Source organism: Sabethes cyaneus, chromosome 3 (genome assembly GCF_943734655.1).
Source record: "Sabethes cyaneus chromosome 3, idSabCyanKW18_F2, whole genome shotgun sequence".
NCBI lineage: Eukaryota > Metazoa > Arthropoda > Insecta > Diptera > Culicidae > Sabethes > Sabethes cyaneus.
The window spans coordinates 88,309,419-88,335,961 of NC_071355.1; the positions used below are offsets into that span (position 1 = coordinate 88,309,419).

Here is a 26,543-nt window from a genome sequence, read left to right on the forward strand (position 1 = left end):
TATTACATTTGCTTTCAGAAATAATGTTATTACTTTGGTAGCTATAAGTAGAGAGAACGTTTTATATACCTAATGTTACTTTATATAGATTAAAAACAAATATATTTTTATGTTATTCACATTTATACCGGTAGCAGTCAGAAGGACTAAACAGCTGGTGTTAAAAGCGGAAGGTGCAAATAAGAAAAATGTCTTTGTTTCACTTTCTTTCTTCTAACCTAACTTTCTTCTAACACCCTATGTTATAGGGATTTTCGAAAAGAATACAGATGTGCAGGTGGCCGGGTCGACAGAAGAAGGGAAACTGACAGATGGGGAGGAACTTCCAAAAGAGGAACTATATTTTAATATTATTGCATTATAAGCATTTCGATTACAATAACTGATGTACAAGTGACTGTGAGACAAAGGGGCCCCGAGTAAGATCGGGCACTCGGCTAGTAACAAGATAATTTAGAAATGCGGCATTGTCTAATGCGTATAAATACGCATGTAAATTTTAAATAATCTTTTAATCTATTGTTCTTGTACCACTGCAGTGGTGCACTGGCACCGGGAAGCAATATAAAAGGTTGTAATAAAGTAATATGTTTTATTACGAATGAAAAAAAAACACAAAAATGATTTTTTCTTTACTAATTAAATTCTGGTTGAAAAAAAAAGAATAGCTATTGTATCTTCATTCTTCAACTCGAGTGAAAAAACCACTTAAAAACATTTTCTCGTACTCTAGAGCAATGGTAGGTATAAATCAAACTAACATGCGTAATCAATAGAAAGCCTTAAATCTTAATACCCCACAGGTGGACAACAGACTTTGAATCGTCCCATAGCTATCGAAATAAGCTTTATCTCACATGGTTGCGTTAATCTGCTGGCTTATTGAGCACTTCAAATCAATCGAAATCATTTCACTTGAAAACTTTGTCGAGTACAGATACCGTAGTATTTAACTGTAAACAATATTGTTTATTTAATACCTAATACTTTTCTTTGTGCGTTAACATTTGTTTATTCAAATAGTTGTCGAAATGAAATTTCAGTGTTGTGCAATTTCTTTATTGCTGTTAGTAGCAGTTGGTGTGCCTGGTAAAAATATACGATTTCATAATATTTTACATAACATTTTACACATTAAAATCATCCCAAAGATGTTTCCAGTCAAGGAATTATCATTGATGCTGCCATGCGTAGGATTTTGGAAAACTTTCGTCAAATGATGCGCACCGGAAATCCGGAAACAGGCTTCCCAGTGATTGCACCCTATTACAATGAGGATCTTTTCTTGAACACCAGCCTGGGTGGACTGCTTGAGTTAGTCGTTGTCATTAGTGTAAGCGTTTTGGTTATAAAAGATTTGCCATTCTTATTTCAGTTTCGACATGCGCATGACTCCAATCCGCATCGAAGGACTTGACGCCTTCGACGGGCGATTGAGCGTTGATTTGAGTAACCTCAGGTTCCCGTTCGAGTTCCGCTACAATGACGAGATAATAATAGATGGATTTTATGACATGAATGGACGACTCTATGGACTAATTCCCGTTTTTGGCGTTGGCAATATGTTTATCCGTCCCAAAGGAGTGCTCGTAAATGGATGGGCCACTATAATAGATAACGGAGAAGGAATGTTGGCGTTGAGGGATTTTTCCGTCAGTATAATGATCGACTCTTTGGAGGTAAATTGGAAAATAATTCATTTGAATTGAAATTGAACATTGAACATTTGAACATTGAAATTGTTTTTCCAGACCAACATACAAGGAATGCTGCTCGGCGGGGAACTGTCAGACTTGTTGAACGTCGTCATTCAGGATATAGTTCCATCGTTCTTGAGAAACTTTCCCGATTTAACGACCAGAGTATTAACCGCATTTGTGGAGCCTTTGCTTAACCGATTCCTTGCGACAAGATCGATGGAAGACTTGTTGGGACTTTTGTTCCCAAGGGGTATTCCCAATTGATTAAAAACAATCTTCCATGCCTCGAGCTAAGATCGGGCATCGCAAAAATGATAATTATAATCTTTTTTCCAAATGCAAACCGTGTAGTGTTTTATTGGTGGGGTTGGTTCTTTTTGCTCTTTATCAATCGCAGAAAAGTAGCGAGAAATGATAAGATTACTTTGTTTTGAAAGGGAATTAAGAAAAACATTTGCATTTTTTTGTTTATATACACATGAATTGGTGTTTATATATCAGAAGGTCGTTAATTGTGATATCTTTCCAAGTAGTGCCAGCAGCTCGTGGTTCATACGCTACGCCTGCGCCACTCTCCGTTTTCCGTTTGCACTCCGCCAATAATACTCCGCAACTCCTTTCGTACGAATATGGCAAGTGCACGCATGTCTTTTGTAAGCAAACTTACAGTCTGAACGCCCAGGAGGTCTGACTTACGTTTTGTAACTCGTTAGCTTTGTGCGGCGGCATATGTTTCTTGATCGAAATGTCTTGCGGAGAAAAAAGTAAGCTCGACATCCAGCTTAAACGCGTCATTGAATCTCTACTGGTATTGTCGGCGGTGACTAAAGACCCCAAATATATGAACTCATTAACCACTTGTAGCTCATCGCCATCAAAAGTCATTGTTCGTGGGAGATGAACGTTGGAGTATGGAGGTACTGGAGGGTATTTTCAGCACGTTACTAAATTCGGCATACATTCCCTATTTTTGCTGCGTTTTCTCAAATAAAAACTTAAAAACCTAAAACTTAAAAAAACTAAAAACCCGCTATATAGCAATACTGAAACGATTGTAGCACTCGTAGGCTTTAATCTGATATAACTATTTTCATAAAAATGTAAGTAATTTGCTAATTTTTATTCAATAAAAATCAAAACCAATTCACTGGTACGTAATTAGGCCAAAAAAATATAAGCAATCGTTTACACGTATCTGCTTTTGATGATGGCTTGGAAAACACATAATAGAGGTTTTCCGTCAAATTTTTTTTCTACTAAATGTTCGGTTTTGACTCTTAGAAATGATACCCATATAAAACTTTCTTTAACGAAAATCATGAATAATAGTTCATCGCTCTGAGTTACGTTGTACTGCACGAAGCTCGTGATTTCATGATTATTATTCATGGTGTATTTTCATAAAGCATAAGCTAGAAACCTGAATTCATGAATCATTTTGCTCATTTTGGAGATTAAATTTCTCTCCGTGTAGGGATGTCAGCGGCCTGATAATTTTTTTCAAATGCAACCGGTATACGGATAATGGAACTCTAAATAAAAGAGCGGTCTAAGTTTCGTAGAGTAAAAAGATAAGAAGCTGGTCCGAAAAACCGGTAGTCGCGTGTTTCAGTGGGATGTCGGTAAGTAGTACTAATACCGGAATTGTCTCGTTCACCGTTAAAAGACTATTGATAATAACAGAAGGCCGAGGAGGGGTAATCTTTTGATAACCTACAGTACTATCATTTACCCTAGCTAATCTTCGAAAACTTTGTAAAGTTCAAATACCTTTGCCATTGGAATTTTTCGATTCGAAATCTTCAAGTACTATAATTAGTGCAGTAGTACAGTTATTCCTGATCAGATAATTTAAGAGTGCTACTTGAATAGATTAGCGATTTATCAGCGAAATAGTACAAAGATATGATACGGTGATCAACAGTTACTGGCTGTAAACTATTTAAGCAACTAGTCTGCTACCTTCTAAGACAAGTTCTAGCTCGGTTCGTGCAGTCTACATTCGCATCACGGCAATGAAGTTCGTTATAGGATTCACTTTCTTCTTGTTGATTTCTGCCAACAGCGCGGGAACATTGAGCAGGAAATGGGACGAAAAGACAGATCTCAATCAAATGTTGAAGGACTTAATCGAACAGTTTAAGGTAATAATGCCCTGCGGCGTTCCCGATCTCGGCGTGCCTGTTCTAGCACCATTCGAGCTCGAACATACTGCTTTTGATTTCGAGCAGAAAGGACTTCTGTAGTAAGTATAATCTAATTTAGAATATATAATCGTATTAAATATTTGTTTTTTTTTCTACCGTTAGTTTGGATGCTGAAATAAATAATCTATTGGTAGACGATTTAAACAAGTTTGACGTGGTTAATGTGGATTTGAAACTGCTCCAAATGCAGCTGGATTTCAGTTTCTACTTTGAGTCAGTTAAAACTACGGGAAATTATAAAGCCAAAGGATCCGCTATAGGATTTATTCCGTTCAACCGTGGAGGAAAGTTTGCATTCAATTTCAATGGTCTCACACTTGACGGAACGATTAAAGTACAAATCGACGGCGATAAATTATCTGTAAAGGATTTTAAGTTGAAACCCACGGTCAAATCTGTTAATTCAAAGTTCGAGGGAATCTTCTTTCTTCCACTGAACACATTTATTTTCAATAAAATTGTGGAAGCGGCCGTGCCTAGTTTCCTAAGGGACAATAAAGAGCAGGTGGCTTCCTATTTGGAGGATATGATCAAACCGCAAGTGAACGAGATGTTGCAAGACTATTCGCTGGAAGATCTGATGGATTTAATTGGAAATTCAAACGGTTCCGTACTACCGGAGAGCTGCTAAATATCCGCTTTGGAAACTATTGTGATTTCAATTTACTGTTATACAGTACGAAAAAACTCAAATAAATATATTTATCCTCATAACTTCTTTATTACCTGTGAGGTGATTATCCATGGTTGTTGAGAAACAAAACATTTTGATAAGTTTATCTGCATCTCTATCTTCCTCTTGGTCGACAAATTCTCACTACATAGTCAGTCTTAGCGATGCATATAACACTCCACAAAAGAATGAAAGGAGCGTCGAAGTTCTGTGGAAAATCAATGAATAGCTTTCAATGAGCACACACAAAAGGAAATAATTTTGCTATCCTATTTCGGAGCCTTTCATTGAATGGTGCTCAACGGTGTTCCTTTCTGTTTGTGTCCGAGCTGCAGCTCAACTTAAAACAGATCTCATCAACAATGCGTGAACTGGCGGTAGGTACACTTATGTTTAGAATACTTTCGGTTGCACCTTTGTCAGCCCTTCGGATGAGGACACACTTGGTGCCGAATCATATGTGCCAGCTGTGACATGTGATCAAGCTGTTATAGTGGCATTCTTTTATGATGTTTCCGTATGTTTTTACATAAGAGAAACAAACGTTTTGGTTTGAATTATCATGTAATATTAAAAGATCGTTAATTGAAGGTTGGATTCTTGAAGCTCGTTAAGTTTTTAAGGAGTAATTTAGCAGTCACAATACAAATCTGAATGCCTACAATGTGATAAGAAATTGATTGAAAACTGACTGTATTTTAATTACCGTACCTGCGGGTAATTCCGTGCAATCCCGCTATACCGCACATTTATGCTAAAACAGTATATTTTGCCTGTGGATTTCACTAAAATATCGCTGATATTGATGTTGGAGTTGAAAACCACAGTCATACAGTAGAATAAAACCGAATGTCGCACGTCGATTACTACGGTTTTCAACTGGCAACAAGCAATATGTGTACAATCGTGATAAACCATGTTTTTCCAATAAAAACAAAGCAAAGCCCCAGGTGCTACGTTCTGTTATCGAAACTTGACCTTTTGATTTTATACGACAGAGTTCGCAGTCAGCTGTTAGAGTACAGGACAATTGCAGGGCTAGTTGCTACGATCCTATTGACTCTAACAGCCTCTTCCAGCCGAGATTCGAGCATACGATGCCTGGTTTATTAGGCCAGCATTATACCTCGAGGCCAACTGGAAGGCCATGTTTTTTCAATACTGCTGTGGCTGTCAAAAACTGACAGCCTCAGTTTCGTTACACAACTTAACAACAGCTATGCTGTTGTGCGCTCTTAAAAAAGTTTTTTAAACTAAGAAATATTTTTGGTGAGTTTTTGAGTGCCGAGCAGCGTATGTCCGTTAGATAAGAAGCATTCCAGAAGTTTGAACGGTGGAAAAGACGGTAAGCGGTGTTTCATCTATGGGTCCCTGAAGCAGGGTGTAGCATGGGGCATGCCCCATGTTTCAGACATTTGCCAAGGAAATTAGAAAACAATATTTGCGCCTCCTAACGGTAACGGAGAGCTATGCAACTGATCTCAAATCCTTGGAAGTAACCATGAAAATCAGTTCTACATGTCAAAATCAAATCTCAAATATTGTTAACTTTTGGTCGGAGAGCCCAATTTCGGAAGTAGTTTTTGGACCCAAACGCGGGGTTCTATTTGTAAAAATGTAAATACTGCTTTCTTCTTGTCAATCTGAACACAGCGAATATATTTTCATGAACAGAATTTTGGTTTCAAACAAAAAAACTGCTTTTGAAATTGACAGAATCGATGACTGCTAATTTCACCTTAACGTGTCTAATTTTGTGCACTGCATATTTTATTTAAAAATTTTAATATTCCCAAATTAATTAAATAATATTTTGCCAGATTGCGAATTTGACACGTTAACGGTAATTGGGATGTTTTTTGACATGTAGAGGTGATTTGCATGGTTATTTCCAAGGATTTGAGTAACTGACATTCATATAAACCAACAATGCTGTAACAGGCTGACCAGACGGCCCGGATTTTGCAGGACAGACCTGGATTTTGATGATGGCTTGTGCCGGGTGACCAAGCGTTTCGGGCAGTGTCCCGCGTTGATTTATTTACGTTAAGATAACGTTACAAGTGAGACAGATTTTTTTTTTAATAATCTTGATGAATTTTGCAGAAAGTTATCTTTTTATGAAAAGTTCTTGAAACCTAGCTCGAAACATTTGCATTCTGCTATAAAATTCAAATAATTTTGTATTAAGTTAACTCTAAATAAATTTGTCATGTACTGCAGAGCCAATTCAAAATGAAATTAACTGAATTAAGCCATCTAAAATGCAGTCATCTAGTAAAACTCACTTTACAGCAAAATACACCTCAAGAAGACTCGAAACTGACAGCGCTACTATCCCTTCTCCAAAGCCTTGAAGCACGTTTGTCGATCCAAAAATCGAGAGTTTCAACCAGTCGGAAAATCACAATCATTGAATCAAGCTGCAGAAATAATTTTATTATTTTTCTAAAATGTAATAATTTGAATTTGTTTCATACAAATTACCAAATTTTTGATTCCATCAACTTTGCGAAGAGCACACGTGCACAGCTGCACAGCAACCTAACGCTACCTTTGTTAGATGTGCTTTGGGCTGGATGGATCATGCCTCAACTTGCAAGCAAGTTGCTTTGCAAAGCGTTGCCGATGTTCAATTTTGTTCCATTCGAGTTAGAAAATGGGATAGAACACCTGGCAGAAAGTGTAATAAAAACTGTATTTTAAGTTCATCTAGGTACGTATTTTTAATCATCGTTAGTAAAATTATTGTTAACAGCTCGGTCAACTGCACGCTGTTATTTATTTCACACATTTCACGTGATCCGTTAACTGTTACCTGTACGGGGAACGAGAGAGCTCGTTATCGACGTTCCATTCTCTTCGTTAAGTTGAAAATACTGAACGTCGTCATTCAGGATATAGTTCCATCGTTCTTGAGAAACTTTCCCGATTTAACGACCAGAGTATTAACCGCATTTGTGGAGCCTTTGCTTAACCGATTCCTTGCGACAAGATCGATGGAAGACTTGTTGGGACTTTTGTTCCCAAGGGGTATTCCCAATTGATTAAAAACAATCTTCCATGCCTCGAGCTAAGATCGGGCATCGCAAAAATGATAATTATAATCTTTTTTCCAAATGCAAACCGTGTAGTGTTTTATTGGTGGGGTTGGTTCTTTTTGCTCTTTATCAATCGCAGAAAAGTAGCGAGAAATGATAAGATTACTTTGTTTTGAAAGGGAATTAAGAAAAACATTTGCATTTTTTTGTTTATATACACATGAATTGGTGTTTATATATCAGAAGGTCGTTAATTGTGATATCTTTCCAAGTAGTGCCAGCAGCTCGTGGTTCATACGCTACGCCTGCGCCACTCTCCGTTTTCCGTTTGCACTCCGCCAATAATACTCCGCAACTCCTTTCGTACGAATATGGCAAGTGCACGCATGTCTTTTGTAAGCAAACTTACAGTCTGAACGCCCAGGAGGTCTGACTTACGTTTTGTAACTCGTTAGCTTTGTGCGGCGGCATATGTTTCTTGATCGAAATGTCTTGCGGAGAAAAAAGTAAGCTCGACATCCAGCTTAAACGCGTCATTGAATCTCTACTGGTATTGTCGGCGGTGACTAAAGACCCCAAATATATGAACTCATTAACCACTTGTAGCTCATCGCCATCAAAAGTCATTGTTCGTGGGAGATGAACGTTGGAGTATGGAGGTACTGGAGGGTATTTTCAGCACGTTACTAAATTCGGCATACATTCCCTATTTTTGCTGCGTTTTCTCAAATAAAAACTTAAAAACCTAAAACTTAAAAAAACTAAAAACCCGCTATATAGCAATACTGAAACGATTGTAGCACTCGTAGGCTTTAATCTGATATAACTATTTTCATAAAAATGTAAGTAATTTGCTAATTTTTATTCAATAAAAATCAAAACCAATTCACTGGTACGTAATTAGGCCAAAAAAATATAAGCAATCGTTTACACGTATCTGCTTTTGATGATGGCTTGGAAAACACATAATAGAGGTTTTCCGTCAAATTTTTTTTCTACTAAATGTTCGGTTTTGACTCTTAGAAATGATACCCATATAAAACTTTCTTTAACGAAAATCATGAATAATAGTTCATCGCTCTGAGTTACGTTGTACTGCACGAAGCTCGTGATTTCATGATTATTATTCATGGTGTATTTTCATAAAGCATAAGCTAGAAACCTGAATTCATGAATCATTTTGCTCATTTTGGAGATTAAATTTCTCTCCGTGTAGGGATGTCAGCGGCCTGATAATTTTTTTCAAATGCAACCGGTATACGGATAATGGAACTCTAAATAAAAGAGCGGTCTAAGTTTCGTAGAGTAAAAAGATAAGAAGCTGGTCCGAAAAACCGGTAGTCGCGTGTTTCAGTGGGATGTCGGTAAGTAGTACTAATACCGGAATTGTCTCGTTCACCGTTAAAAGACTATTGATAATAACAGAAGGCCGAGGAGGGGTAATCTTTTGATAACCTACAGTACTATCATTTACCCTAGCTAATCTTCGAAAACTTTGTAAAGTTCAAATACCTTTGCCATTGGAATTTTTCGATTCGAAATCTTCAAGTACTATAATTAGTGCAGTAGTACAGTTATTCCTGATCAGATAATTTAAGAGTGCTACTTGAATAGATTAGCGATTTATCAGCGAAATAGTACAAAGATATGATACGGTGATCAACAGTTACTGGCTGTAAACTATTTAAGCAACTAGTCTGCTACCTTCTAAGACAAGTTCTAGCTCGGTTCGTGCAGTCTACATTCGCATCACGGCAATGAAGTTCGTTATAGGATTCACTTTCTTCTTGTTGATTTCTGCCAACAGCGCGGGAACATTGAGCAGGAAATGGGACGAAAAGACAGATCTCAATCAAATGTTGAAGGACTTAATCGAACAGTTTAAGGTAATAATGCCCTGCGGCGTTCCCGATCTCGGCGTGCCTGTTCTAGCACCATTCGAGCTCGAACATACTGCTTTTGATTTCGAGCAGAAAGGACTTCTGTAGTAAGTATAATCTAATTTAGAATATATAATCGTATTAAATATTTGTTTTTTTTTCTACCGTTAGTTTGGATGCTGAAATAAATAATCTATTGGTAGACGATTTAAACAAGTTTGACGTGGTTAATGTGGATTTGAAACTGCTCCAAATGCAGCTGGATTTCAGTTTCTACTTTGAGTCAGTTAAAACTACGGGAAATTATAAAGCCAAAGGATCCGCTATAGGATTTATTCCGTTCAACCGTGGAGGAAAGTTTGCATTCAATTTCAATGGTCTCACACTTGACGGAACGATTAAAGTACAAATCGACGGCGATAAATTATCTGTAAAGGATTTTAAGTTGAAACCCACGGTCAAATCTGTTAATTCAAAGTTCGAGGGAATCTTCTTTCTTCCACTGAACACATTTATTTTCAATAAAATTGTGGAAGCGGCCGTGCCTAGTTTCCTAAGGGACAATAAAGAGCAGGTGGCTTCCTATTTGGAGGATATGATCAAACCGCAAGTGAACGAGATGTTGCAAGACTATTCGCTGGAAGATCTGATGGATTTAATTGGAAATTCAAACGGTTCCGTACTACCGGAGAGCTGCTAAATATCCGCTTTGGAAACTATTGTGATTTCAATTTACTGTTATACAGTACGAAAAAACTCAAATAAATATATTTATCCTCATAACTTCTTTATTACCTGTGAGGTGATTATCCATGGTTGTTGAGAAACAAAACATTTTGATAAGTTTATCTGCATCTCTATCTTCCTCTTGGTCGACAAATTCTCACTACATAGTCAGTCTTAGCGATGCATATAACACTCCACAAAAGAATGAAAGGAGCGTCGAAGTTCTGTGGAAAATCAATGAATAGCTTTCAATGAGCACACACAAAAGGAAATAATTTTGCTATCCTATTTCGGAGCCTTTCATTGAATGGTGCTCAACGGTGTTCCTTTCTGTTTGTGTCCGAGCTGCAGCTCAACTTAAAACAGATCTCATCAACAATGCGTGAACTGGCGGTAGGTACACTTATGTTTAGAATACTTTCGGTTGCACCTTTGTCAGCCCTTCGGATGAGGACACACTTGGTGCCGAATCATATGTGCCAGCTGTGACATGTGATCAAGCTGTTATAGTGGCATTCTTTTATGATGTTTCCGTATGTTTTTACATAAGAGAAACAAACGTTTTGGTTTGAATTATCATGTAATATTAAAAGATCGTTAATTGAAGGTTGGATTCTTGAAGCTCGTTAAGTTTTTAAGGAGTAATTTAGCAGTCACAATACAAATCTGAATGCCTACAATGTGATAAGAAATTGATTGAAAACTGACTGTATTTTAATTACCGTACCTGCGGGTAATTCCGTGCAATCCCGCTATACCGCACATTTATGCTAAAACAGTATATTTTGCCTGTGGATTTCACTAAAATATCGCTGATATTGATGTTGGAGTTGAAAACCACAGTCATACAGTAGAATAAAACCGAATGTCGCACGTCGATTACTACGGTTTTCAACTGGCAACAAGCAATATGTGTACAATCGTGATAAACCATGTTTTTCCAATAAAAACAAAGCAAAGCCCCAGGTGCTACGTTCTGTTATCGAAACTTGACCTTTTGATTTTATACGACAGAGTTCGCAGTCAGCTGTTAGAGTACAGGACAATTGCAGGGCTAGTTGCTACGATCCTATTGACTCTAACAGCCTCTTCCAGCCGAGATTCGAGCATACGATGCCTGGTTTATTAGGCCAGCATTATACCTCGAGGCCAACTGGAAGGCCATGTTTTTTCAATACTGCTGTGGCTGTCAAAAACTGACAGCCTCAGTTTCGTTACACAACTTAACAACAGCTATGCTGTTGTGCGCTCTTAAAAAAGTTTTTTAAACTAAGAAATATTTTTGGTGAGTTTTTGAGTGCCGAGCAGCGTATGTCCGTTAGATAAGAAGCATTCCAGAAGTTTGAACGGTGGAAAAGACGGTAAGCGGTGTTTCATCTATGGGTCCCTGAAGCAGGGTGTAGCATGGGGCATGCCCCATGTTTCAGACATTTGCCAAGGAAATTAGAAAACAATATTTGCGCCTCCTAACGGTAACGGAGAGCTATGCAACTGATCTCAAATCCTTGGAAGTAACCATGAAAATCAGTTCTACATGTCAAAATCAAATCTCAAATATTGTTAACTTTTGGTCGGAGAGCCCAATTTCGGAAGTAGTTTTTGGACCCAAACGCGGGGTTCTATTTGTAAAAATGTAAATACTGCTTTCTTCTTGTCAATCTGAACACAGCGAATATATTTTCATGAACAGAATTTTGGTTTCAAACAAAAAAACTGCTTTTGAAATTGACAGAATCGATGACTGCTAATTTCACCTTAACGTGTCTAATTTTGTGCACTGCATATTTTATTTAAAAATTTTAATATTCCCAAATTAATTAAATAATATTTTGCCAGATTGCGAATTTGACACGTTAACGGTAATTGGGATGTTTTTTGACATGTAGAGGTGATTTGCATGGTTATTTCCAAGGATTTGAGTAACTGACATTCATATAAACCAACAATGCTGTAACAGGCTGACCAGACGGCCCGGATTTTGCAGGACAGACCTGGATTTTGATGATGGCTTGTGCCGGGTGACCAAGCGTTTCGGGCAGTGTCCCGCGTTGATTTATTTACGTTAAGATAACGTTACAAGTGAGACAGATTTTTTTTTTTAATAATCTTGATGAATTTTGCAGAAAGTTATCTTTTTATGAAAAGTTCTTGAAACCTAGCTCGAAACATTTGCATTCTGCTATAAAATTCAAATAATTTTGTATTAAGTTAACTCTAAATAAATTTGTCATGTACTGCAGAGCCAATTCAAAATGAAATTAACTGAATTAAGCCATCTAAAATGCAGTCATCTAGTAAAACTCACTTTACAGCAAAATACACCTCAAGAAGACTCGAAACTGACAGCGCTACTATCCCTTCTCCAAAGCCTTGAAGCACGTTTGTCGATCCAAAAATCGAGAGTTTCAACCAGTCGGAAAATCACAATCATTGAATCAAGCTGCAGAAATAATTTTATTATTTTTCTAAAATGTAATAATTTGAATTTGTTTCATACAAATTACCAAATTTTTGATTCCATCAACTTTGCGAAGAGCACACGTGCACAGCTGCACAGCAACCTAACGCTACCTTTGTTAGATGTGCTTTGGGCTGGATGGATCATGCCTCAACTTGCAAGCAAGTTGCTTTGCAAAGCGTTGCCGATGTTCAATTTTGTTCCATTCGAGTTAGAAAATGGGATAGAACACCTGGCAGAAAGTGTAATAAAAACTGTATTTTAAGTTCATCTAGGTACGTATTTTTAATCATCGTTAGTAAAATTATTGTTAACAGCTCGGTCAACTGCACGCTGTTATTTATTTCACACATTTCACGTGATCCGTTAACTGTTACCTGTACGGGGAACGAGAGAGCTCGTTATCGACGTTCCATTCTCTTCGTTAAGTTGAAAATACTGAGCAAGTGTGAGTATGCCAATGTGAAAATCGAAGAAATTTACTTTGTGTGTGTTTACTTTACTGCGACAATTTCCAAGTATTTTGTTTACAGTCATTTTACCCAGACTGTCGATTATTCAATTTTGCCGGGTCGTTTATGTTTTATGCAGTGAGTAGCTGTCAGTATCAGATGAGCGTTGTTAGAGGTAGGGTGCGATTTTTGTGAACGTCTTGGCTGACTGCGCGCACCGGTTTCCTTTTCGTGTTTTTTCATGCTGTTTTGACTTGTTCTACTGGAAGCCTTTCCGAGGGATAATCAAATTGCGCTTCCTTGAAATTCCAGGAAGAACCGACCGTAATACTGAACTAAATCCTCACCAGGAAGAGCGGCTGGCGCTAAGGTGAGCGAAAACGTGTGTTGACAGTGTCGAAGAAAGGAAAATAAATTTCCTCAAACCGTGCAAATTCCACGAATTCCCAGGGTGTCAGAGTTTGAAAAGAAGTTTTACATAGTATATTCACTGAAGAATTTGTTTATTTTCCTGAAAGTGTAAAAGAAGTTGAAGGTAGTGTACTAATACTTTTGTAAGTATCGCAAAATAATCGCAAATACTGTTTAATGTGAGTCATGTTTCGACGTCACAACAATTTTGACGTGAGTTTCGAGTGAATCATCCACCCGTCGTGAAAGTACAAGGCACGACCGGCACAACTCTAGGACGAAACAAGTGAGTGCCACCCACAATCGAGAATCGTTGCTTGAGGCGCTATAAAAAGTCAACAAATAATTCAGGGTTTTTAAATATTGCCAGATTCTTGAAGCATTTGGTAGAATTCACAGCTTTCATCAACCATAGTGTAGGTACATATATCTTTCGTAAAATTTATTAATGTCAATACAAATCCTTGTTTGCATAATACCGGATTTATATAGCAATTTATACGATTTCGCTAAACTTTGCAAGTGTATGTAGTGTAATACCCATTGATACTTTCGGACGTACAACTACGTCTTTGTTTACTATCATTTACACTTTGTCACAAATAAAGAGAAAGTAATGTTGAAATGAAGGATTTTAACCATTTGTAATTTTTCTATCACTGCATGAAATTTAACCGATTTTTATTGAATCAGTGTCATTGGATAGAAAAACTTCAGCAATTTTGTGATGATTGTAACCATTATGCACATGTAAACACACTTTGCTTCTCAGATTCGACACATGTATTGTGTGTGATTAAATTTACGTCGTTCTCAGAAATAAAAAGTGGTAGAGTGTCCTCGTCCCAACAGGTCGGGGATTATATGTGTCGATTGAACTAATACCAAGTTGATGTCCTGGAAGTAAACCCAGGTAGCATTTTCATATGTATAATTAGATTGCAAATAAGAGTTACGTACTGATATATATCCAACAAAATCGTGTTCGATGCCTAAAAGCCGCTTATCCATACCATTTTGGAGGCGATATATGCACTGAGGAATAATTTTGAGCGATACACTTATATAGGTATTTCAATACGATAAGCACTACCAGCTACAAACAGCTATACAAAATTTGTGCTGAAAATCGTATGTTTGTCAGCTTCTAGCATTATAAACGATTATAATATCAACTTGTGCGCGCTTTATTAGGCTTTATTTACGAATCTGAATTTGTTAAGAGACATTTACGATTATTTTCGTACATTGATATACGAGTTGGTGCTGGCTGGGAACAGTGTTGCAAAAGTACACAACCAGTCCTCTTTGATCAATTTTATCTATATGCCACTAAAATTTAAACAAAATGTGACGAATTGTGAAGCCTTTATGAAAATATAACAAATGTTCTTAGCAATCCAAGGATAATATGCAGCTGCTTTATTAATCAGAACAGTTTAAAATGTTAAAAAATGACCCGCCGGATCAATTACATTAACTGTAGTACCCATATTGATGTATTTTATCTTACATCCTTGATTGGCCCTCTCTGGTCCTACACGATTGACTCCGAGATGGCTAACCCGATCCATCTTGTTATGAGGAAACCCAATCAATTTTAAAACTGTTGGTACCTATATTACTGATATTCTTCCAATACGAGTGGTTCTCTACGTTATGTCGGACACTCTGTCGGAATTACGGATTTCCGGAAACCATATACCGCCTATGTTGCCAAAATCAAAACCGTGCCAAAATCGTGACCCTTTTTTGATATGAAAAAATTGAATGTAAATGCATTAGAAATTGACTAAATATTATTAATCAATGATTGCAACCATTAGGTATATGTTTTAAAAGTACCCCAAGAACTATTTGTCCGGTGCAAGTAAGTTCTTGGCAACCTGTGCTAAGACGTGGTCCTACGGCAATAAAAATTTTATTGTTCTATAACCGCATTTTTTTATGAACACACTGAGGGCATCATATTTTCGTCATTTAAATCATGTATGCGACTAACTGATATTTAACCATTTTTTTGGAAGCGAAATATTTTGTGTTGTCAAAAACGGATACTGTTGTTTGCAAAATGGGTTACTTTTCATCTTTTTCGTGCATTGTGACCTTCACTAACCGATTTCGCGTGATTTTTTACATAAGAAAAGTCACTTTTTACCCCTTAAAAACAGTGGCAACAAAAAGTTCCGTTTTTTCGATCGATTCTGCCCACTGTGCAACGGGGTAAAGCACGTAGAACTTTAACCATTTTCACCCGATTTGGACGGAACTGTCCAACTCGTGACTCGTGACTCGTGAATTTGTCTAATTTAAACAAATTGAATCGTTTTGCCATCAAATGATACAGTGGGATTTCAAATTTGGCATGGTTCGATTTTGGTATGCCTCGATTTTGGCAAAATAGTATCCGTTTTTGGCAACACAAAATATATCGATTCCAAAAAAATGCTCAAATATCAGACATGAATGCACCGAAAGGTGTAAAGCACAACATTACCAGTTTGTTTTTTAGCGTCTTAGTAGAATACGAAACTTGACTGAACGAAAAGTGAAAACAATTTTCACAATAAAATTGCACTATTAGTTTTAATTCGATAGATACGCGTTTCACTTACGACTTGCAGGCTTCGTCAGTGTCTGTTATAGAACTGTTTCAAAGTTTCAATTTTTATTTCATTCAAAGATTTATATAGTGCTTCTTAACAGCAACGAGAACTGTTCAGTTTTTAATATTATTGGAACGACATGAATTGATATTCATGTCAATATTTTATATCACTATTAAAGGCAAACTTCGTTAAGAGTACGCGTAACAATCTCTGGATGTGTTTCTTTGAAAATTTTGCATTCGTGTTTGTATAGAAAATTTGGAAGGTATCCCTCGCGTAAACTGCTGCTCCAGTGTACTAAGCTTCGCATAGCATCATGATGTCTTATCGGTTCAATAATTAATGCGTTTATCTATTGATAATTAACCATTTGAGTGCCTTGTTTTAGTACCAAAAAGTTAGATAGCAAAGTATTTTTTTTACTTGTTGCAATATATTATATAGTATTTAGTGGAGGAGGTAGAATCTATACTTGAAAATTAGTTTGATCCTAAAAATAAACTACAAAGGAATCTATACAGTATATATTATTTCTACTTAGAACGAGTAAATTTGTTATAATTGCCTAATTGACATATGTTTAGATAAGAATGCGACATTTCAATGGCTAAATGCATTTGATTTCTTTCCGTGCACCGACGGCGCTACTGCGTTTACGAAATAGGAATGTTAGATAAGGCATGCAATTTTTATCAGTGAATGCTTACAATAGGTGTTTTGGAGAGTTACTTTAAAATGATTCATCCGTATTTCCGTAGAATGCATTGCGAAATATCACGCTTAGTAAATGATAAGCGATTTCGTAATTAATTTTCACCAATATGTTTTTGGGTAATTTGAAAGTGCTCGAGTTTATTCATGACCTGTATATTGCAAATCAACAATGACCTTTTTTAACCTATGTTCCGAATTATGAAAAGAAAGCAATAACAAAAAAACATAAGCAATAAGATTGAGCAGTTCCACGTGACATAAGTAAATGATAATATTTGAACCTTTCTGATTAAACTTTACTTACGTTTTTGAGAAGGAGGAAACATCCACCTTCCACAGATATTGGCACCATTCTAATCTAATACTCATTTTTAAAAACGGGATACTTATTGTCAACTGCATTGCCCCTTAAGGCGCAGACACAATGCATGCGGAATTTACTACGTTGCGGCAATTTGACAGTTTTTATGGGCTTACTGTCAAACTTCCGCAACGTAATAAAATCCGTATGCATTGTGTTTGGACCTTTAGACTACAGTCAACTTTCGTTAATAGCACTAAACTCTTAGCCCACTTAGTGAAAGACTTTCGTTAATTGGGCTGAGCTGTCGAAACCCAGGGCCTCATCGATTGTTTTTGTCGAAATCGTCGCAGAAAGGTTTATAAAAAGATATACCCTTTTTAAACACGGAATCAAAGTTAAACTTAATCTTTTCGTTGTTGAAATTTATTTCTAGATTGTTTTACAAGTAAAAAGTAGAATTTCATACGACAATGTTAACATATATTGGCATTTTTAACTGTTTCGCCGTGATGCTAATTATTGGCACGGTCAAGCTTAAAAATGATCAGATAACGATATGATGCAACTGTGTTCCATTTAATTAATTATAATATTTTCTACATAAATAATTTTCTGCATTTGAAATAATGCATTCAAGAGCCCCACGGAAGAAAAAAATACACTGTCAGAAATGAAGTTTGACTTCGTTTTAGATGGGCTATAGCCCAATTAACGGGAGCCCGATTAAAACGTAGCCCACTTAAAGATAGCCCAATGAACGAAAGTTTACTGTATTGGTATTTTATTCATAGACGTCAAAATATATTCACACAAGCATTTTCCTCTAGTTGCTTTAAATTGTAATCGACAAATCCATCTTCAATTCCATCACCAGTTAATTTGTGGTCTTTTAGTTGTAAATCCCCGTTATCCATTTCGTTCTAAATAAACGAATCCAGCAGTAAAAAGGAAACAAAAATCAACAAAGGCCTCTCGCTTCGAATGGGAAATCCAATTACAGTAAACACCCGCTGCATGGAACCGATATGATCAATTCTTTTGCAGCATTCCGTTCATAACTCTTTTCTCGTCATTTTTTCGTAATAATCTTTTAAATTCACGCATCTAGGGCAATAGAAATTAAACACCAATAATGATGGTTGACCACCGATAAAATTAAAGTATGCTGTTGATTTCGACTTCCAACTAGCGAAAGCGTACTGTAAAGTGGTGTGAACATATTTTGATGTGACAAAATTATTTGACTGTGAATCTATTCAGAGGAGAAACGCACAATATTTACACGGGGCTTATGTTTAAAAATCGTATCTCGAAAATTATTAATAGCTTCAAAATTATAGCTAAGGATGAGTGGTAGGAAGGATTCCTAAACATGGAAAAATACACACAAAACAAAAAAAAAATTAGCGTGACAGCTTTCTTCGTCATACGCAAACACGATACTTAGTTTCGAGTTTTTAAGACACATATTTACAAGTATTCAAATTTTTCGCACGATATGAATCTCACGCTTCTTGCTTATACTACAAACAGACATAAAACACACTTTCCCATTCATCACACGCTGTAACAGTCATTTCAAATGTAATGTTGTTTGGGGTTGCCTTCGCATTCGTCAAAGTGGCGCTTCTTAACCCATCATGACCTGAAGTACATTGAAATCACGTAGATATTAAGTTACAGATTCCGCTAGGACATAATGGGTCAACGAAAGGAAAAGAAGGCCACATATCAAATACTTGCTTGTCCGAGGGATATTCGTGTTGCGAGTTGATTTTTGGGAATGTCGGTCACAGATGGTGCTAGAGTTCAAGCAAAATGTGCGTGACATTATTTTTGTGCGATTTTCTTCAAAGCGTTATGTCTGTTGGTCTGTGCTTATATTATGTACAGTACACCCACTTAGACAGATAAAATATTTCGGCACTCTTATTTTTTTAATGAAACATATTTCCACATAATTATTATTTATTATCATCACTTTATTCTAATCTGTAGCTTAAGAATCCTGTTTTTTATATTCTAGCTACAGTTAGTCATACGGAAAATTCATTTCGTCCTATACAAGATTTTCTTTCTTCTATTATGGACAGACTGCAATCGTTTACAGAAATTTATGCATATATTCATATTCTTTGTGCTGTGTGCATGAGCTGTCCAACTTCTGTAAAAATGTGAAAATAGTTTGAATCACAGCTTAATCTTTCAAGTACTTAAGGCCCAGACACAATGTATAAGGATTTTACTACGTTGGCCATTTGACAGTTTTTCCATTGGTTTTCTGTCAAATTACCGCAACGTAGTAAAATCCGTATGCATTGTGTCTGGACCTTTACTCCGACTGATCAGCAGATTCCCTTAGTCTATTCAAAGTAGGTTGGAAAACCAACAGTCATTCTCATCAAAGTTGGTTCTAAAATGCTATTTTTTCCTCTCTATGTATCGGGAAAACAAAGGAAATTTACGTGTAAATAGATTCGATGAAACTAAAATTGGTTAAAACAAACTCAGATTCTGAATAGTCTATTAACCAAAAAGTTGATAGTATGAACATAAAACTGTGCTATTTGTCACAGCGATTAATTCAATTATTGGTAACAAGTAGCCAAAATTGAATAAATTTTCTCCAAAATCTAAGTTTGTACATTTCAGGGGCATTCTGAGGGGTTTCAACCATTTTTCAGCTAAATCCCACTATTTACAGGTAATCTTATTTAAGGGTGTACGCTCAAGTGCGCCCCAGATGTTTTAGTTGATTCGGTGCAATGCGCCTAGATCGTGTGATTAAACATCTCTAGTTTTCTTTTTGTGGGGTTTCTCGTCTATATCGATAAATTAGTATTAGCTTCCAAAAGCTATAATGCACGAGTATTGGGAAAATCGCGATTCTTCAATTGACACAAAACTTATGGAAGGGGTGAAGAGAAACGTCCGCTTAGAAGCATTTGAAAAAACAAATCCATATAAATTTAAATGCAGTTCTATAGTATATTACATTTGCATTTAATATGAAGCAAAAAGTTCGAATGAAAAACATGTTATTTTTCTATAGTACAACACACGACAGATGCCTATTTATTTATCTAGTATTTATTATCAAATATTATCCTATGAAGCTTGCAATTTATTATGTTAGCTTGCAATATTTTAATACGTCGGCTTGTAGTTTACGAAGAACGGGTCAAATGTTTTTCCATTTACGGTGAATGAAAACACCATTCATTTTATTGGTGACCTATTCAGCTTATTTGCGTCGCAGTGCTAATTGCACTATTTAACATGATTTTAGCCACAAACGGCACAAACTTGCAGAAAAGAAAGTTATTATAATGAAGTCGTGATTGATATTTGTTATAAGCTAGATTAAAGTTATGGTAAAATTATTTCGACACATTTGAGTTTTCGATTTTTTATCATCTGGATGTTATTTCCGCAATTCATTTTATTTACCTAATTACGATTTGTCGGGTTATAAAACTGTCCAGTTTATAATTTGTATATTTAAATGGAAATCGTATTGGTAATAACTAGTGCCTGTATTATATTTCTATTTTGATAACATTGATTGAATGCGGTTTATAAATCTTTGAAAAAGAATGCTGGTTTCCTTTTTATTTTAAATAACATCTTTTATGACTTTCTTATAAATAATTAGAATTGTTTCTCGTAACTTCTGGTTTAACCCAATCGGACCAGGTCGTCAGATCGATTATTACATTTCCATGAAACACCACGCTTACCGGTCTTCCCAACATGTGATAATGTCGCTCTATCTTGATAGAAGTGGTACAAAAGCATTAATATAGTTAAATATTTACCAAGAAATAATTTAACCTCCCTTTAAAAAATCATACCTATCACATACTGACTGTCATTTTTCTCATTATTTCCCATTCATTCCCAGGTACTAATTAAACCGGCAAACCCGTCCAATGCTTTCCGAGAAAATATTGTCATAACGTGCCCCACAAGTCGGGCCACTCATGCATGCTGCTGAGACGAAACAGTTGAAAGTAGCGCGCAACCTTCCGCTGTCACATCTAACAAAGCGATACCGGCTCGTAACAACTTCAAGCTAAATCTTCGAGTGCCGGAAACTTGTAGGATTGTTGAAAGGAAGCAAACGGCAAAAGCCTCGACATAGTGCAGCTTTCGGTAGAGATCGTCATCGTGTTTGTGTTGCTGCTTTTGATGTCGGACAGTATACCTACGTGAGACGGTTTATATTTGTTTCATGGTGAAATAAACAATGAAAGAGGGTTGATAGTTAAACTGTAATTTGTTAAAAATTGAAAATTCAATTTGCGGGTCAAAAATTTTCAGTAAAATCGTAAAAAGCACCTATAAACAATTGTCATTGACATTTTCTCGAGCGGAACCACATGCGAGAGGAGATCAACCAGGAATGTTTATGAGGTCTTGCCTGGGGTGTATGTGAATAAATGATATTATTTTTTAATTGCTAGTTGTTGAAACAATAAAAACGAAACAACAGTGTACGGTGCAACTCGTTGTCCGGTTCGAAGTGTACATCGAACTAGTTTTTTATAATTAAAAGCGTCTCCAAGCGGTATCTGTGGTAGTGAGATTTCTGAGAAAAATTGAAATATGCTTGCTCACTGGCAATTCTAGTTTCATATAGCAAGAGCTGTTAAGTGGAAATTGTACGACCCAGTCAGGTTGTTAAATTGGCTCGCCATTTCCGTGGACCGTAACAACAACGACGACGACGACAACGATTCGTTCGCTAGGCAATACCTGGAAATTTGGTGCGCTCTGTTCGGGTCCAATGGGTGTGCGCCTGTCACCGTGACACCAACCAGCGGAAGTGGTTCGACCAGAAAGAATAAAATTTTGATCAGTGAGACGAGACCTCTACAGTCAGAAACAAGTAAACGCTGAACCAGCGCTCCCTTAGTGTTGGATTAGGAAATATCGGTACGCTCGACCGACAAACGAAATCGAGGGCGCTGCAATAAAGAATACAAAGACGAAAAAAACCTGTGAAGATATATTGTTGCAACGAGATGGTCTGTTTGATTAATTAATAAGCATATTAGTGTCGTTGTTTATTGTGTTGACAGAATCATACAGTGTGTCGTTTTAGTTGTTGTGCGTCATAAAGTTATTGTCGGAACGCTTTGGCTGCATCACACAAACACGTCACGCAAGCCGCAATCAGTTAGATCGCGGCAACGGCTCGAGTTAAGCCTTATCAATTTGAATTTGAACGCTAAGCATAAATATAATCACATCATCATGGTACGGTACACGTCAGACAGACCTTCGCGGGTAGCGATGGTGGTGCGAAAGAGGTGGCAGTTTGCAGGTGACAGCAAATTGTTGACGTCACTGATGGTCACCTTTTTTGCGATCTGCTGTGCCCCGGTGCGTGTCTACGGTGAGGACCACTGCAGTGAGCATCGGTACAACAATTCGCTTGCTACTGAGTACATGCAGTTCACCAAAGAAGCTCCAGACCAGGAATATGGTATTTTTGGCCAGTTTAAAAGCTTGCACTGCTGTGCCAAAGGATATCGCAGTATAGAATGGTGAGTGGAAAATTTAAACTTTCAATTTCAACTAGTTTTACAAGCCAGTTTTGGCTTTTTCCATACATTTAGGAGAAATTGAGCGATCTAGACAAAGTGCTGTAAGCACAAGCTATAAAAATAAACAATCGAAATATTGATTTACATGATAAAAGATTAATGCCATTATTTATGTTGAAATTTGATGATCACAAATGTATAATCAAAATCATTAATGGGTTGAAGAACGCTTGGTTTTTGCAGGGAAATGTTTGTTTAATAACTATTTCTTTTGAAGAATTAGTGTATTTTATTACTTTTGAACTTCAAAATGTCTGTTTTGCTACCTTCAAGCTTCTTTTTTAGTAAATTGAAAATTAAAACGTTAAACCACAAAAATCGATTCGAAATGTTACGAGTGGAAATTCAAGCGTTCTGAGGATAGAATTTTGAATATCGCTTGACTCTATTAATTCACTTTCTATTGGGGAAAAACAGAAACTGACAGGAAAAGGAAATTCCGATTAAAATGTGACTTCGAAATATCAAGCTCGTTGTCGCAAACAGTGAATCTGACACGGTTCAATTTTTTCGGTTCTATACATCTAACAGAACTGCAAACTTGATAAAAAGTTAATAAAATGGATTTTTTCAACAAAAAACCGCACACAGTTTTTTTACAGAAAACTGCACACCGTGTACTTTCCGCCAGATTTCGCTCCACCTAAGCTAACCATCTTGCTCGCTGCGCGCTTGATAGTCTTGTTCTTACCGGCTCTGAAGCAAACACTGATTTAGCAGGGTAGTTGCCTGGCATTCTAGCAACATGCTCTGACCAGCGTATCCGTCCAGTTTTAGCCACCTTTTGGATACTGGGTTCGTCACAGAGTTGTGCGAGTTCAATCACCGCCTCCATATTCCGTTTCCCTGTACGCCACCGAAGAATGTTTTTAGCACTCGTCTTCGAAAACTTCGAGCGCTCGCAGGTCCTCCTTGACCATTGTCCATGTTTCATGTCCGTAGACATGTTGCTTGTGAAACCCACAATAAGCACGACTTCCGCTGGTAATACGCCTCCGAATCTCACGGCTGGTGTCATTGTCCTCCCCAGTGCTTGAAATTATCAGTTGATACCCATAAAATTGATTATCAACTCACTCCTAATGTAACTGAGATTTGTCAACACGAAAATAAATTTCAATACCCAGTAACGATATTATTGGAACAGATATTCATTATTGCATCTCTAAAACTGAATATCAAATATCAGTGTCAACGAATTCGTAAAGACAATTGATACTCAGTACCAAAAATGTCAGTTACATCTGGAGGTATTGATATTTTCACTAAGCGTTGTTTTCACCATAAACGTTTAATTTCAACGCAAACCGCGAAAATAACTTTCTCAATTTGAAAATAAATTGTCATCACAAAGCCCACTGCAATATATTGTACTTATACCAATCCACTAGAATATAAATATTCAGTGCAAGGCGCTGATACTAATATTCCTATTCACTGCCACGGAACTGAAAATGATATTCAGCTTTAACTTCTTTCTTACGCACTATGAATTTTTCGAAACGAATATACAGCAACATCGAAACTTGGCAGTTTGGTTTGTCAATGAATTTTTATTTCAATGATATCCATGTTCGTTCTGGAAAAAAGAGTACAATATTATTGCATTGACTCAAAATCAATCATTTTGAATTTCGATAAAGTAATTTTTTCCAGCACTGGTCCTCCGTGACTAGTGAACCAAGATAGACAAATTTGTCTACTACCTCACTGCCACAGATGTTCTGCCAATAATACCCATGTCATCGGCAAACAGATAATCAAAGCAGATGAATTGACTAGATTTGTTAAAGATCGTACCCCGCGTGCTGATATCCGCTCGGTTCATAACACCTTGCAGAATTATGTTGAACAGCCGGCATGAGAGACTCGACAATTCACTCGAAATCCGCACCCAGCAATGTTTACCAACCATCGAAGATTGAATGAGTGTACTAAGCTTTCTAGGAAAGCCATTCTCGTCCATGATTTTTCATAGCTCATTTCGGTCGATGGTATCATATGCAGCTTTGAACTCAATCCCTTTTCACGGCCTTTTTGAAGCACCTGCCGCACTGTAAATATTTGATCCGTTATTGATTGTCCTTCAACGCAACTGATCTGATAAATTCTAAAACTGTGTCAGCAATTGGTGATAGCTGCCGGAAAAGGATTTGGGACAGCACTTTGTAGGCAGCGTTGATAACGGTGATTGCTCGATAGTTCTCACGTCAAAATTTTGCCATTCTTTTCCCGACACATTTCGGCTCACGGCACAAAGCCTTTGCGAGATCCGTTCAGTTTCTGGTAGAACTTTCGCGCTCCGGAGAACTGTTTACTTTGGTCACCTTCAGGTGTACCTATGTAGGAATCTGTGCTGGAAGAAGGTATTATGTACGGAGCTATGTTCTTGGACCGCAATAGATCAGAATAATGGTCGCAGTGATAAGTCCCCAACATGGGAAAAAATGTTTTTGGAGGGTTTACCGTACACCCGCCGACCATCGAAATGGGCCTGAGACTTTACGTTGTAAAGTCATCACCTGTTTGCATTCCTTCTCCTAACCAACCTGATCATCGATTATCGAAAATTAAATAAAAACTGATAACCTCATTCCCCAACAAACATTTTTTTGAGTAGTAGCTTATTCAACCATTGTATAGCTAATTACCGAGTTTGTTGTTTGTTGGGTCGGATACGCGTTCAAAAATCAATGAAAAAAGTTTATTTTTGCCAATTGGCTTTAGGAATATTTTGTGAGGAACATTGTGAAAATGACTTTTTTTTGAAATCTGAGATAAATGGAGAAGCGTTACTCAACGGGGATTGATCAATCCTTACAAAACTTTGGAAAATTAAATGTGGGCCTGGAATGAGCAATTATACTAAGTTTGGTTGAAATCAGGGGTGGTCGATTATAACGGGTATGGTCACTTGAGATCCCACCACAATGTAAACTTTCGACCTGTGAAAAGGAATCTGAGGTCACATAAAAGTTCAATAAATATTGCCTTCAAACATAATGTGAACTATGCTTCTTAAAAGTTGGTTTAGAATTTAAGAATATAGGGGAACTGTGTATAACGTGCCCCCCTGGCCAATGTGCCCCCCCTTCGTTTTTCCCTAAACAAGCGAAATTAAAATGCAAAACCACCCAAAAACTATTGTATTTGATGGAACCAGCCTACTATTTTTTTTCCATGTGTGGACTCATTACTGCGACCAGTATAGTTGATCTATTGTAATATCGCCCGGGTGTTTGCTGTATGACCTGCACTGCATTTCTTTTAGCTATAATCGCTATTGAATGAGCAATATGCTTATTAAGTTTTATGCGTGCTTGTGTGTATTGGGGTTTACCCTTCCTTCAAAGCTTGATCTACTTTACCCACATATTCCTCGCTGCCAGTACTATCCCATACTATAGCCGTCCCTGGCGAGGACTCATTCATACCTCTGACCAGTACACTTAACTATAGGAGGGACATTTGCACTGTCAAGAGGCGTCAGAGGGTAAATATAGAATTCAGCATGAAGGAAGGGTAAATGGAGGGGCCTGAGAATAAACCCATGCTAAAGTCACGACATCGAATGGCTTGATTCTACTAAGATTCGAACCCACGACCACTCGCTTGTCAAAGCAGACTCGATAACCTTGCGGCTACGGAGCCCCCCGGGGAACCAGCCTACTATGCAAGTATGACAGTTGTCACATGCTGTAAAAACAATAAATTTGTTTTTGAGTAGCTTCCGATGTAACTTGTGGCGTCGTTTTC

At 37.1% G+C, this 26,543-nt stretch overlaps 4 protein-coding genes across 4 annotated transcripts in view; all 4 read left to right on the top strand.

The window, feature by feature from the left end:
* Positions 1-1,031: 1,031 nt before the first annotated feature.
* Positions 1,032-1,964, top strand: LOC128739850 (uncharacterized). Its single transcript, XM_053835351.1, has 4 exons — positions 1,032-1,089; positions 1,152-1,314; positions 1,376-1,679; positions 1,752-1,964. Exons 1-4 carry the CDS (start codon positions 1,032-1,034, stop codon positions 1,962-1,964), a joined length of 738 nt encoding a protein of 245 aa, XP_053691326.1.
* Positions 1,965-3,808: 1,844 nt separating this feature from the next.
* LOC128739851 (uncharacterized) lies at positions 3,809-4,538 on the top strand. Its single transcript, XM_053835352.1, has 2 exons — positions 3,809-3,945; positions 4,010-4,538. The coding sequence occupies exons 1-2, from the start codon at positions 3,815-3,817 to the stop codon at positions 4,536-4,538; spliced, it is 660 nt and encodes a 219-aa protein (XP_053691327.1). The 5' UTR covers positions 3,809-3,814.
* Positions 4,539-9,471: 4,933 nt separating this feature from the next.
* On the top strand, positions 9,472-10,201 carry LOC128739852 (uncharacterized). The gene is made up of 2 exons (XM_053835353.1): positions 9,472-9,608; positions 9,673-10,201. The coding sequence occupies exons 1-2, from the start codon at positions 9,478-9,480 to the stop codon at positions 10,199-10,201; spliced, it is 660 nt and encodes a 219-aa protein (XP_053691328.1). The 5' UTR covers positions 9,472-9,477.
* A 10,915-nt stretch (positions 10,202-21,116) lies between these two features.
* LOC128742803 (interleukin-1 receptor accessory protein-like 1) overlaps positions 21,117-26,543 on the top strand; it is a 52,909-nt gene continuing 47,482 nt past the window's right edge. Inside the window, exon 1 of the mRNA XM_053839263.1 lies at positions 21,117-22,727. Within this exon, the coding sequence (XP_053695238.1) occupies positions 22,435-22,727 (293 nt within the window). The 5' untranslated portion in view covers positions 21,117-22,434. The remainder of the gene's footprint in view (positions 22,728-26,543) is intronic.

Bases quoted from the DNA above. Each gene is read 5' to 3' on its own strand.
- LOC128739852 (XM_053835353.1), top strand. From the start codon at position 9,478: ATGTTGAAGGACTTAATCGAACAGTTTAAGGTAATAATGCCCTGCGGC. The intron at 9,609-9,672 runs GTAAGTATAATC...TTCTACCGTTAG, and splicing joins GAGCAGAAAGGACTTCTGTA to TTTGGATGCTGAAATAAATA.
- LOC128739851 (XM_053835352.1), top strand. From the start codon at position 3,815: ATGTTGAAGGACTTAATCGAACAGTTTAAGGTAATAATGCCCTGCGGC. The intron at 3,946-4,009 runs GTAAGTATAATC...TTCTACCGTTAG, and splicing joins GAGCAGAAAGGACTTCTGTA to TTTGGATGCTGAAATAAATA.
- LOC128739850 (XM_053835351.1), top strand. From the start codon at position 1,032: ATGAAATTTCAGTGTTGTGCAATTTCTTTATTGCTGTTAGTAGCAGTT. The intron at 1,090-1,151 runs GTAAAAATATAC...ATCATCCCAAAG, and splicing joins AGTAGCAGTTGGTGTGCCTG to ATGTTTCCAGTCAAGGAATT. The intron at 1,680-1,751 runs GTAAATTGGAAA...TTGTTTTTCCAG, and splicing joins TAATGATCGACTCTTTGGAG to ACCAACATACAAGGAATGCT.